At 39.2% G+C, this 14,834-nt stretch overlaps 1 protein-coding gene across 3 annotated transcripts in view; it reads right to left on the bottom strand.

Moving 5' to 3' along the window:
• LOC134344346 (polycystin-1-like protein 1) overlaps positions 1–14,834 on the bottom strand; it is a 241,095-nt gene that overhangs the window by 152,881 nt on the left and 73,380 nt on the right. For all 3 annotated transcript variants that reach the window (XM_063043975.1, XM_063043977.1, XM_063043976.1), the window contains exons 10-16: positions 12,619–12,701; positions 11,685–11,840; positions 9,629–9,746; positions 6,432–6,988; positions 2,837–3,201; positions 696–920; positions 342–461 (exon numbers count right to left, since the gene is read on the bottom strand). In XM_063043975.1, coding sequence (XP_062900045.1) covers positions 342–461; positions 696–920; positions 2,837–3,201; positions 6,432–6,988; positions 9,629–9,746; positions 11,685–11,840; positions 12,619–12,701 — 1,624 coding nt within the window. The remainder of the gene's footprint in view (positions 1–341; positions 462–695; positions 921–2,836; positions 3,202–6,431; positions 6,989–9,628; positions 9,747–11,684; positions 11,841–12,618; positions 12,702–14,834) is intronic.

Below are 14,834 nucleotides of genomic sequence, written 5' to 3'. Positions count from 1 at the left end.
TAGTACAAATGACAAAGCGAGAAAGCAGGAAAATAGGCTTGAGGGGGATAATAAATCAACCATGATAAAATAGCGGAGCAGATTCAGTGGACAAAATAGCCTAATTCTGCTCCTATGTCTTGTGGTCTTACGATCAAATGCCCAACCACATTTTGTTTGAGATTCTCAGATCACCTGGATAAAAATTTTGTTATCAGATTGGACTCTAAGTCCAGATGCAAAACACAAGAATCAGTGCGCTGACTGTCTATCATTCAGATGTGTTCACTACTCAACTATTAAAGGCATTTCTAAATTCAGACTATTCAGAATGTGTTTCAGACAAATGAGGTATTTAGTACGTTGCATCCTGTAGAGGACAGCTACAGTGACATAGGTTGAGGCTGCTCCCACTCTATTCCATGCATTTACTGTGACGTTATAAATCCCCGCCGACAAAAACTTGTGTTTAATTACAGGACCTGAAATACAGAGGAGGACAAACAATGAATCACAAAAAAAAGTCAATGCTGATTACACAAATAATATTTCAATAGTTTGTATTTCCTTTACAATATTGTCCAATTGGTTTATCAATACTTGACTAACAGCAAATGTTTCTGAAAGATATGATAACTGCATTGCCTCAATGAGATCACTACTTTCAGACACAATTGACTTTTGGCCATAAAAAAAGAACATAAAACATTTCTTACCTTCATCTACATATGATGTCTGATCACCCATATTCCAACTGTATGTCACATCAGTCCCTCTCATTAGCAAGGCACTGAAGAGAATGATTTCATTTTTATGAATCACACTCGAATTCAAGTTGAGTACCAAGCCTTCTGGAACCATTTGCACATAATATGCACCAAGTTCATTCGTAAGATTGTAGAACTCATTAAAGGTTGAGACTGTGATGTAGAACACACCCTCTGTCAAAAGAAGGTTCAAATATAAATTCACTACAATATTATAATACTTAGCATTTATAAATATACAATGAACTGGAAGATTTTCATAAAAGAACAAATATATTTCCATAACTAAATTATTTTTTCTTATCAAGCAGAGAATATTTTCAAAAAGCAAGGCAATAGGTACAAAAATTTTGCCTCAGCTCCAAACCCTCTTCCCTCTCCATCAACACAGGTACACCACAAACTGTGTACTTCGCCTCCTGCTCTACTTCTTTACACACTTGTGACTGTGTGGCTAAGCACAGCTCTAATACCATATTCAGGTTTGCTGATGCCACCACTGTCATAGGCCGAATCAGAGGTGGTGAAGAATCAGCACGTAGAAGGGAGATGAAAATCTGGCTGAGCAGTGCCATAACAACCACCTCTGACTCAATATCAGCAAGACCAAGGAGCTGGTTATTGACTTCAGGAGGAGGAAACCAGGGGTCTATGAGCCAGTCCTCACTGGAGGGTCAGAGGTGGAGAGGGTCAGCACCTTTAATGGTGTTATCATTTCAGATGGCTAGCAGGTAAATACAATTACAAAGAAAGCACAGCAGCTCCTCTCCTTCCTTAGGAGTTTGTGACGATTCAATATGACATCTAAAACTTTGGCAAATTTCTACTGATATGTAGTGGGCAGTATATCAACTGGCTGCATCACAGCCTGGCATGGAAACACCAATGCCCTTGAATAGTAAATCCTACAAAATGTAGCGGATATGGCTCAGTTCATTACAGGTAAAGCCTTCCCCACGATTGAGCACACCTACGCGAAACGCTGTCACAGGAAAGCAGCGTCCATCATCAGGAACCCTCACGACCTAGGTCATGCTCTCTTTTCGCTGCTGCCGTGAGTTGGTACAGTCTTTCATAGATTCTGTTATGGTTATTATTCTATTATGGATTTATTGAGTACACCCACAAGATTATGAATCTCAGAGTTGTATATGGTGATATATATGTACTTTGATAATGGATTTACTTTGAAATTTGAACTCTCCAACTTTTCTGAAGTTCTTGAGTTTGCTTTTGCCTCAAATCCATACCCACCTGTCTTGAAACTCAAATAAAATAATCCTTAATAAAGTAAAAAACATCTCATGATTGTCATGAAAAGTTATTGAAAACTTTTCCAGTGGTCTGCAGTCTTTGATATGGTTGACCATGGTACACTCTTGCAGCCTCTACCTTCCAATGCATTAGACTACACTCATGTCCTTTATACAGATCTGTCTACCTTTATCCAGAGAACAATCTGCAATAGCTTTCTTTGCCTTTTCAGTGTTATATCTGGAATCAAACCCCAGCTCCATTATGATCTGTTTAAAATTGTGTCAAATTATTGTTTTCTCTGTCTGGAGAGCATAAAAATATTATTAGTCTCAGCTCCTATTTATCCAATGGGTGGATCAGATATACCCAAGGAAACTGCAGATGCTGCAAATCTGAAATAGGAAAGAGAAAATTGTGGGAACACACAGCAGGTCGGCTGGCATCAGTAGAACAAGAAGTTCATTGACCTGTGGTGTTAATTCTGCCTTTCTCTTTCCAAAGATGCTGACTTACCAGGTGAACATTTCAAAATTTCTATTTTACTTGCAATATTCCCCTATTAGTTTTAATCTGTAACTCGCTTTCCAGAGTACCAAAGAGCAGATGTAATAATTCTCCTAGCTTTATTTTTCATTCCATAGCAACTGAACAAATCTAAAAAAAATTAGGATACAACATCTTTGTGTAGTGTGGGAAAAAACTGGCCAAGCCCATAAACTCAAATAGGGTTCATTTTCAGACACTGTTGGCTTAATCACCTGGAATATGTCCATAAGTAATATGATGGAGGAAGAGTGAAGTTTATCTAAAAGCATTATTATCCACACACCCACCTTTGGTAAACTTGTGACGTCCATTTGCAGATGTACCGTCAAAGCTACTCTTCTGTCCGCTCACAATAAGCAGTGGTGAACCATCTCCAAAGTCAAATGAAAACTTCACATCTTCAGTGAAGGCATGAACACTGAAGCCCAGAATCTGAGTCGCGTAAGTACCATCCGGCTGCCGCAGAAGCTTGGCACAATTGCTATTAAAGGGGAACAATGCTTGTAAACCCGCAATTGGGGTTCTTACTTTTACCATGCCTGGAAGCAATCGACTGAAAGGAGTGCTATAGAGCGGACTGGACACTGTTACTTTTATATAGTAGTTTCCTCCTGCAAGTGCTTGGTAACTAATTGTACTGATAAGATTGCCCCTAAAAGAAGGAAAACAAGAATTAAGACATGAAACAGCTATAATACTGTGATATGCCACAAAAATCTATTAACCATCTATTTTCAGTAATTTAGTAAAGGGTATAAAAAAGTTTACTGTACTATTTGGGAATTTTGACTGATTAGGGAAATGAAGGAAGTGAAACCTGCGAGATAGGCAAGTTGTTCAACTGTACCTTGATAAAGACAAACTGAGTATTTTATAGTGCTGACTGTGCAGAATAAATATATACTCTGGATCAGAACATTCAGGAACAATCATCAATTGATTAACGACCATATCAAAAGTGAAATGAAAATGAAATGTAACTGTTGCTTTATATATGATAGCATTAAAATGGAAGGCACTTTGATTTTGCTGAGTAGAACATGGAAAAGGATAAAAAAGAGATCAGAAAGGCAATGATTTACCTAAAGAACTACAAAAAGGATAAAACCAAAAATCCAGATGCTTCAAAATGAACAAGATGGAACTTCAGGATCAGTAATAAGTCTTCAGACTACATGATACTTTTTTCCAGGATTGCATATGGAGTGATGAGGGAAAACCTCTGTAAGGCATGGACAATCATATTGACAAGACATAGGTAGCAGGTTAGGTAGATAAAATAAATAAGAAAGCAAATGGAACACAAGAGATTCTACAGATACTCAGACATCCCACCCTGCAAAAACTCATTTCAGGGAGGTAGCACCATCAATTTGCAGGAGACTTCCGGGAGAGCAGCTAGCCAGCTAGTTTCAATAATATTAGCTATGCTAATGAACGAATGACACCTGTTAAACTCACCTCAACACGTCTTTTACAGTCTTAACCCACCATGGGCAATAGAAAAGTGACTGTTGCAAACAGTGCAGTGAGCAACACTGTCATTATTGTGACCCCTATTAGGCAGGGGTACACTTTAGGGTAGTCTAGGGTGACGTACGTTTTATATATATTTTTGGAACACTCTGCCATGGTGCGCGCTCTCTCTCTCTCTCTCTCTCATGGTCGCTCGCGTGCTCTCAAGCGCTCTCACTTGCTTGCGCACTCTCGCTTGCTTTCTCTCGCGCTCGCGCTCTCTCGCTCTCTCACTCTTTTGCTTGCTCTCGCTCTCTCTCGTGCGCTCTCTCGCTCGCTTGATTGCTCTCACGCTCTCTCTCGCTCGCTTGATTGCTCTCGCGCTCTCTCTCGCTCTTTCTCGCGCATGCACGCTCTCTCTTGCTCGTTCTCAAAAAAATTGATTTCTGTGATATTGTATATAATTTGCGGGCATCAGGGAGCCACTATTTATATGTGGGAGACTCCCGGAACTTCCAGGAGAGGTGGGATGTCTGGATACTGTAAATCTTGAGCAACACACACAAAGTACCAGAGCAACTCAGGAAATCAGTCAGCATCTATGGAGGGGATAAACAGTCAATGCTTCAGGCCGAGACCCTTCAATGGGACCGAATACTGAAGATGCCACAGAAGTATTAAATATTTTCCTTGACTTGAAAAGGTAAGCAACACTAAAATAGTCTTCTTCTTCTGAGGTAACCCCTCAGTTTTGAGGGTTTTAGGTGGCCGATGAGCCCAATGAGGGAATCACAGACTCATTCCCAGATAGGATAAAAGCTACCTGGTGGTAAAGCTGATGTGTAATGCATTCCTTCTGCTGCTTTTACAGGGCTTCTTTGTTTCGCCAATGCATAGCCTCAAGATTATCAATGAAGTTGCAAATGTCCCTTTTTTACTTTAAGGGTTCACGAGTTGTTTTATTATTATCACATGTGAAAGCTTTTTTTTCGTACTGTTCATACTGATCAGATCATTACACAGTGCACTGAGACAGAATAAGATAAAATAATAACAATGCAGAATAAAGTGTAACAGCTACAGATAAAGTTCAGTACAGGTAAACAATAAGGTGCAATATCATAACGAGGTAGATTATGAGGTTGAGTCCAATTTATCATTCTGGGGAACTAAGTAACAGCCTTAAAATAGTGGGGTAAAAGCTTTCTTTGAGCCTGGTGGCACATGCTTTCTGTTTTTTGTATCTTCTGCCCAATAGAAGAGGGTTGAAGTGAGAATGTCCGGGTGGGTGGGCATCCTTGTTTACGCTGGCCGCTTTACTGAGTCTGTGATAATGTATAGACAGAGTACATGGAGGGGAGACTGTTTTCCATGATGGGCTAAGCTGTGTCCACAACTTTCTGCAGTTTCTTGCAGTCACATCCAGAGCAGTTACCGCACTGAGCCATTATGCATTCAGATAGGATGTTTTCTATTGCGTGTTGATAAAAATTTGTAACGGTGAATGGGGGCATGCAAAATTTCTTTAGCTCCCTGAGGAAGCAGAGGTGTTGGTGATCTTTCTTTTTTGGCTGGGACATTTATGTGGTTTGACCAGGACAGGACATTGGTGAACTTCAGTCCTCGGAACTTAAATGTCTCAATCTCAACACTGTTGATGTAGGCAGGAACATACGTATTGCCCGTCTTTTTGAAGTCAATGACCACCTATTTAGTTTTGCTGAGACTGGAGGAAAAGTTGTTGTCGTGACACCATGTCACTAAAGTCTGTCTCCTTCTTGCACTCCAAATTCATCATTATTTGAGATACAGCCCACTGTGGTGCTATCATCTGCCATTTTATAGATGGAGATAGAGCAGACACTGGCCACACATTCATGAGCGTACATGGAGTAGAGCAAGGAGGAACAGAAACAGATAAGCTGTTAACTAACACACAGCCATTGTACTTCAATCCTCTCTCAAACAATGGAACTTATGAACTACCTGTAAAGCATGGCCTAACTCATGACAATCAATGTAGATTCAGGAGGAAAAAATTCTTTTTGAATATCTTCCCCCTCTTCTGTGAGGAAGTGGCATTGAAATCATCAAAAGCTTGCTGTATGGGAAATTTTGCTGCCACTCATATTAAAGCTGCATCGTCTTGTTTCCAGTCCTCTGCACCTTCTAGTGGGAATTAGGTGAGTGATATTGAGGCTTAAGGATATTTACAAAAGCCTCATTAGTTTAGCATATTGATGAAAATTTAATGCTTCAAACTTTTGGCATATAATAAAGAATGGTTGATCAGTAAACCAACAGATAATCACTGACTACAGTTGATTTTACAGATTATTATCACCCAAAATAATCAAGTGTAAATACAGTGTAGTTCAAATATAAACGCAGACACTTCATTATATATATCAGTATACTGTAACTTACCCTTGAGTAAGAGTGAAGGGATGGGAGTGAGGTACAGAAATGATCCACTGAAAGATAACTTCCGTCCCTGTCTGGACTGATGCTGTTGCATTTATATAGTCTTTAAACTTGATCACACTTGGTGAATTCAGAATCAACTGAAGACCAGTAATGGGCTCCTCAACAACAGCAATGGCTGCTGATGCAATTTTACTAATGTTATTAGATACTGTAGCATTCAGAAGGTATTGACCGTCAGCACTGTACGTATGTTGAAAAACAAAGATCGAGCAATAAAATGCAGTTTCCAAGCAACTGGTTTGGAAATTAAGTTGTTTTGATTCAAAAAGTTGATTTGTTCCATCGCCATAATCTACTGAAATGATGTAGTCTTGTTTGGGCTTTACTTTCAGCACAATGTTACTGGGCTTGTGCAGAGCTACACGAGCCACGGTAACAGCAATGCTGAGGACCGGATACTGAGCCACTGTCGTCATGTGGGCTCTAGCACGACTCACTTCATTATGTGCCACAACCTCCACAGTTATTAAACCAGTTGAGTTGATTGTCATAATTAACTGAAAGGAGAGAGTTAAGATGCTGGTTAAAATCTTAAATCTTAGGTTTGTGGGCTTCCCATAAAAAAAAACTTTAAAATGTTTACTGAAAAGAGATATAGATCAAAAATACTGTGCAGTTCCAAATAATGAACTTAGAATTTTTTTTGGTTTTAAAGATGAAGCAGCGATGTATGTAAGTTAAACTCTTCAAGTTTTAAAGGAAACACAGGAAGTACAAGTAGGAGAAGGCATCTGCTCCACCATTTAACACCATCAGAAATGACCATCCATGTTAGTGCTCTGTTCCTGCCTTCTCTCATATCCCTTGATCCCTTTTAAAACATTACCTCCTTTTTTGTTGCCTCCACAGCCCTCTGTGTTAGACAATTCCATAGGTTCAGCATCCCCGGATGAGAAATTTCTCATCCTAAATTAGATTCTGAATTATATTAAGCAACTCCTAAAGCTGTGAACTCTAATGTTAGACGCTGAAGCCACCACAAACATCCTCTTTGTATTGAGTCAGTCAAGTCCTGTTGGAATCTTACGGACTTCTGAGAACTCCTTACATCCATTTATATTCTACAGAATATAGTCCTAAACAACTCACTCTCTCTTCTGCTATCCCGAATCAATCGAGTAATCCTTTATAACACTCCCTTCAATAACATTCTCCTTCAGACAAGGAAGCCTAAACTGCATACAAAACTCCAGCTGGGATCTCACCAAGGCTGTACAGCTGCAGCAAGTCATTCTTGCTCCTGCAATCAAATGCTCCAAAAATGAAATCCAATATTTCCTTTGACTTCCTAATTGCTTGCTGTACCTGAATCGTTGCTTTCAGTGTCTTGTTCACAAGGACATCCAGGTCACATTGCCACTTCCCTTCTCCCAATTTATCGCAATTCAGATAATGATTTGTCTTTCTGTTTATTGATCTGAGGGGGATTATCTCACTGCCAGGTATCAGCCCAGTCTCCCAAGTGTTTGAATCACATTGGAGCCTCTTTATATCCCCCTTCAAGTCCTTGTTTGCCACACATTTATTCTTACTTTCTTAGTTTGACCATTAACCAGTTTTCAATCCATGACAGTACATTGCTCCCAATCAAAAGTGCTTTAATTTTGCAATCTAACTCCTATGCAGGACTTTCACAAAAGCCATTGGTTGTTTCATCTGTACTGGTAGTTACAACCTGAAATAAGCTCCATTAGATCTGTTATGCATGATCCACCTTTCAGAAACCCGAACAATCCTGTTACAAACGTGCTGTTATTGTATCTTGAATGTGTCTGTTTGCAACTTAACTAAGCAATTTTTAAATCCGCCCACTGATTGATTAAATTGGAGGTTGACCTGCATTTCACAACGTTATGGAGATCTGGCATTTGATCTTAAATGTTACTGCAGAGTTGGCCTATATTATAGTTACACTGATTAAAATGAAATCCAATCTTTTGACAACTGCATGGTGAGCTGAAGTCAAAAATGACCATATTTAATATTGTGAATGTTCAACAAAAACAGCTTCCTTCAATCAGATAAAGAAAGAAATTTAAACATATTCCAGGATAATCATAGTCACTTCTTACATTATGCTTACAAAGTGTTTATCAGAAAATGCTAATGTAACAAATGGATACTATTTAAACCCAGAAAATACTTTTCTCTCAGGTAACAAATTAAAATTTCAACTTTCTGTTGCGTCAAATATGTCTCAGCAAACTGATTTAGTGAACTTTGGCATAAATGTTAATAGATTCTTCTTTCATTATTGATATAAACACTTGTCCTTCTCCTCACCTGCCTGTAGGTGCCCCTCCTCCTTCCCTATAATCCATGGTCCCTTCTCGTCTCCTATCAGATTCCTTCTTCTGCCCCGTTACCTTTTCCACCTATCACCTTCCAGATGCTCACTTCATTCCCCTTCACCCACCCCTCCATCTTCCGCCTCACCAGGCTTTACCTATCACAGGCTAGCTTCTACCCCCTCCCCACCCGCCAACCTTCTCATTCTGCCTTTATACACCTTCCTCTCCAGACCTAATGAAGGGTCTCAGTCTGAAACATTGAATGTTTATTCCGCTCCGTAGATGCTGCCTGACCTGCTGAATTCGTCCAGCATTTTCTGTGTTCCTCTATTAATTATATATGGTCTTTATAATTCAGACATTGTTGACGTCTGATCTAGAACCACTAGCAGTGTTTAATTCATTCATTAACGCTCTGTGGAGATGAACAGGTCACGCTGGAGACAGGCAAGTTGCTAAATTTGAACAATGCATGAATTAACTCAGGTTGGCATTTGTGACAGCAGTCATAAGCACTCTGCTAGTTGCTTCATCGGTAACTGCTAAACTCCACTGAATGCTTCACTTTGATTCAGGAACTATGGCACAATTCCTACATTTAATCAAACCTGAACCCCAACCCAGCTGAAGTAGATTCCAGCACTATGCCTGATCTAAGGTAGACTGATGCCGTCAGTCCAGTGGCATCGCAAACCTCAGTGAAAACTGTAGCCTTGTCCGAATAATATATGCCCAAGCGATGATATCAAGAATTCAGTGAACTGAAAAATAAATCTTGTTACACATTGATTATTCAAAGTATCATGCCAGCATATCACAACAGTCTGCACTTGTTTTGTATCATACCTGGCTAGGGCCGATGACAGTATGATTTATTTTGCCATCTGAATACAGCCACTGAAAGATGTAGTTTGATCCATTTGAAAGTTTTGCAGTCCATTTTGCAACGGAAGGTTGAAGTGGGCTATTGGGGAGGAAAGAAGCAGATTTAACATTACAGATCTCAAAAATCAAAGCAAGCAAGAAGTGTCTGTTTAAATTCAAATAAAAGTATCTTTTATCCCCTCCTCAGCAGGCAGCCGGCACATGTTTTACACCACTTCTTGCAGTATGAAATGTCAATAAATTGGATGCTAAAATAGTATGGTTGGGTTGAATTTATGATAGCTTCAAAGGTAAAAGTTCTAACAATCTAATGGCAATGTACATATATAAATAAGTAAAATTGGTCCAATCCTATGGAATGGATCTACTCCTAATTTTTATGAATTATTGATTGGATGAGTGCAGCAACACCAGCACTGATTGCCGAATTGAAGGGGCTGATGAGTTCCTTGCTTGAATTGGTATAGTTCTTCTGGAGACGCCACACCTGGAGTATTGGTGGATACAAAGTTTGAAATTTAGACCATAGGACCATAAGACATAGGAGCAGAATTAGGCCATTTGGCCCATCAAGTCTGCTCCACCATTCAATCATAGCTGATCCTTTTTTTTCTCCTTCTCAGCCCCACTCCCCGGCCTTCTTCCTGTAGCCTTTGACGCCATGTTGAATCAAGAACCTATCAAGCTCTGCCTTAAACACACCCAACGACCTGGCCTCCACAACAGGATCAGTCACATAAAACTATGCCTGTAAAAGCAGGTCCTGCACTGTGTATTCTTTTTCCTGATCCCACAATGACATTCCATCTTCCACCTGGAGTGTAAAGGAAAATGCTTTACTTGCCTGATTATTACCATGTACTTCTGTGGCTCACATACTACTAGTCATCTTGAAGTCCACGGCTGATTGTTATTTAGATAAGGTGTAGCCCACACCCCAGCATCTTATATTCTATCTGGGTAGCCTCCAACCTGATGGTATGAATATTGATATCTCCTTCGGACAAATCTGCTTCCCTTCCTCTTTTCCCCACTCTAATTTTTACCTGCTCTTAGCTGTCTATTACCTCCCCCTGGGACCCGTCCTCCTTCCCTCTCTCCTATAGTCCCACTCTCCTCTCCTATCAGATTCCTTCTTCTCCAGCCCTTGACCTTTCCTGCCCACCTAGCTTCACCTATCACCTTCCAGCTGGCCTCCTTCCCCTCCCCCCACCTTCGTATTCTGACATCTTCCCGCTTCGTTCTCAATCCTGCAGAAGGGTCTCAGCCCGAAACATTAACTGTTTATTCATTTCCATAGATGCTACTTGACCTACTGAGCTCCTCCAGCATTTTGTATGTATTGCTTTCAATTTTTAGCATCTGTAGATTGTCTCATGTTTACGTTATTTAGATTTAGAGGCGTGAACCTCTTTGTTTTCTGTCCTCTACCCCATCTTCCCAGCAACATCCCATGTAAGCAAAGGAGATGCAACAATTGTCCATTAACTTCTCCCTGTACCACATCACAGGTCCAAGATATTGATCTCTACCACACTGAGGTTTACACACAATTCTTCAATCAAGGAAACACAAATACATTACTTTATGAACAGATGTATTCTACACACATATACAACCTAGTGGTTCCTCTCTTCCATTCTGCCTTGAGTTTGAGGAATTGAGGAATAGCAGAATCTGACCTCTTCGTCAGCGGTTTCCCCCATGAGCTCAGAGTCAGATCTGATAACACTGATGACTTCAACCATTGGCAGCTGATCTGTTTCCATAGCAGGAGCATCTTTTCCTAATATAGCCAACATTTAGTACTTCATACATTTGAGATAATCTGGTACACCACTACAATAAACTCTGCAGATTTTAGTTATTAGAAAATGGATATACATATAAGCCATATAAAACCCCAGAAAAGCACAAGTGCTCTGTTTTATAAATGCCTGTTTTATATTCCCCCCAAGAAGTAATTCTGACTTATTTGCAGTATTGTAGGTTATTCTACATGCTGTTCTGAGTTTACCTTGTAGATAGGCTCAGAGTTTTTGGACCAGTAAGATGAAGGCCTTCAATAACATCCTGAATTACAATCGTTGAAGACAGAGTAATAATATTCTTACTGAAGAAGGCACTAATGCTGTATATTCCAGCATATGAATAAGTGTGATTGACGCTGAAACTATAAAATATTTCCATCATTAAACAGGAGAACAAGAAGTTAAAATAAAAATTACAGTACATCAACATATAACCTAATTCTGATTAATTACATCACATTATTGAATAAATTCATTTTAACAATCGCTATCAAAAACAATCATTCCTTGAGCACACCAAATGTACAATTCTATGCAGTGCAATGGTAAGAAATAACAGTGTGCATCTAGGTTTACACTTACAATAGCTGAAAGCATTGTTTTTAAATTCACTTAAAGTACATATCAATTCATAGTGTAACCACTTTGAGACTAGATGAGTGGGCACCATGGTTGTCTTGACTCATTGGGCCAAAGGGCCTGTATCTGATCTATGACTCTATGTCCAGTAATCAGTGATTTTTGGCTTCAGATTTGTAGACTCAAAAGCCATGGGATTTTGGTGTTTCAGGAAGATTTAAAGTGCATCCAAATGCCTAGACCAATATCATTATAACTGAGAATCTTGAAAAACATAATTGCCATAAGTTTAGATTTTTAAAATTAAGCTTAGTTTATAATTAAACAATTGGTTGAAAAACAAGACACATCTGTTTTTAAAATAGAACCAGATGATGATATTCAATGAATAATGACTATGATAAAACATAAGTTATATTATACAGTTGTACCTGCAGCATATACTTCACTATTCTTGGATGTTTCTATACCCATATTTACTGCATCCTTGAGTGTATTCTTGCTATTGCTCAATGTTTTTCTTCTGTTTCTTATTAAAATATGAAGAAGTTACTTCTGTACCTACTGCAATTGGAAATTGAAATATTTGTCGTGTTCCCATCACCAAACTGGATTACAACTTCCTCCATGTCCCAAGAAATGTTCTGTGAAAAGAGATTTTGAATTGTTTAATAGTAATATAGTGTACCATAAACAACTGAATCTGATGGAGGTACAAAGGAAAACAAAACTGATTTAAACAAAATTTATCTGAGGATTCAAAAGCCTGATCCAAATGAAAATATCTATCCATGCATCCATTATCAGGACAAGCAGGTGGACAAGAATAAGGAGGAGAAAGGGAGAAGTCATATTTTTATTTGAGATTCACCAATGAATATCATGCAACATTATTTTGGTTCATCAATTTTTAATACGTAACAGAGTCAAAACAAATAATACCTTTTAAGGCACATAAGTTGAGAAAAGTAAGTGAAATAACTGCACCTTGCAACATGAGGGACGAGAGCACATTTGAAAAGAAATCGTAAGAAGAGGAATGAAAGATACGAAGGTAAAGGGCCAGGTGAAGAAGGCAAAGGAAAGGAAGGAAAGCAGGGTTGAGGAATGTGAAGATCATGACAAGGTGGAGAAAAAGGAAAATGGAAGGATAGATGAAGAAACAGCACAGATGCTGGTCTACCCGCTGAGTTCCTCCAGCAGATTGTTTGCTCTAGATTCCTGCATCTGATGTCTCTGGTTCCTAGATAAAGAAAGAAACATGAGGTGTTGAAGGAAGAAAGTGGCAGGATGGGGCAGAAGTAGTTTTTGATCACAGCCTGCTTTGGTTTTACATATACTCAGTTCATATTATTGGGTTAGTTTTGTAGATCAATGGTCAATTTTTTTCTGGATCTTCCATTTCATTATCAGAAGATACACTTGTTATAAACATCCATTACACACTAGCCCACAGTTATCTTGTCTATATTTCTTCCCACACCGCTTCATGTAAGGATTCCCAATTTCTCCAAGTCTGTCTCATTTTTTCCCATTGATGAAACTAACATCACAGGTGCTGCCAAAATTTCTTCCTGCTTCCTGAACAATGGCTTTCCTTCTACCATAGTGGATACAACCCATAGATTTCTACATCTTTGCTTTCAAGTTGTCTCCGGGAGAGAACAAGCAAAGAGTTGCCCTAGTCCCCACCTTCAACCCACTGACTTCTACATTCAACAAATTATCTTTTGTAAATTCCCACAGCTCCAACCAGCAAACTCATATTCCCCACTCCACTCCTTTCAGCATTTCAAAGCTAACATTTTCTTTACTGGTTTGCTCTTCAATCCCTACCAACCACTTCCCATGTGATAATACTTCCCCATGCAAATGCAGGAGGTGTGATCTGTTTCCTTTCAGAAGCTCAAGCACTGAATCACTTGCCTTTCTTCTTTCAACTGTGTTTTCTGCACTCAGTGTTCACAAAGCAGTCTCTTCCACATGGGAGAAATGCAATGTAGATTGGTATAGCACTTTGTAGGGCATCCTATGTTCAGTCTGCAGAGGTGACCCTGATTTCCCCGTAGTCTGCCAATATAATTCCCCATTCCACTCCCATTTTGGCCTTTTCTGTATGTGGTTTCCTCCATTGTTACAATGAGTATTAAGTTGAGGAAAAATATTTCATCTGCTACCTAGCAGGTCGCAGCCTGCAGGACTCAATATCGAATTCTGTGCCCTGGGTCCAAACACCTTCAATTGCATTCACTAATTTAGTTTCTTGCACCACAAGGTCAGAACATTCTGGAACTCTCTACTCAACATCATTGTGTGAGTGCCTTCACCAGAAGGAATGTAGTACCTCGAGGTGGCTCAACACCATATTCTCAAATGCAATTAGGTATAGGCAATAAATATTGGCAATTTTTTTTTTGTGTAACTTCAGGAGCTCCCTCACCTTACCTTCTCACCACTCATTCCTTCAAGGTGAAGCAGCAATTTACATTTATTCCTTCCAATTTAATAAATTAGATTCACATGTCATAAAGTCTTTTCAAATTGATCTAGCGAAGTGACGCAGCCAATCACAAATGTGGGGATGGAATGGCAGAGCAGTAGGTTAAAAGATGAAACCAATAACCAGGGCTGGTAAATTGTTTCAAGGGCAGGTTGAAAGCAATGCAATAACTGATCATTCAAATAACAAATACTATAACTCACTAGCATGTCTTATATTTCCTGGCAACTGATCACAACCAATTTAAGTTTATTTAAATTTTAGGGTAAGAAATGTC

This window comes from Mobula hypostoma, chromosome 3, assembly GCF_963921235.1.
Source record: "Mobula hypostoma chromosome 3, sMobHyp1.1, whole genome shotgun sequence".
In the NCBI taxonomy this organism is placed as follows: Eukaryota; Metazoa; Chordata; class Chondrichthyes; order Myliobatiformes; family Myliobatidae; genus Mobula; species Mobula hypostoma.
Note: the sequence above shows the minus strand (reverse complement) of the source record. Positions and strands in the feature narration are given on the sequence as shown.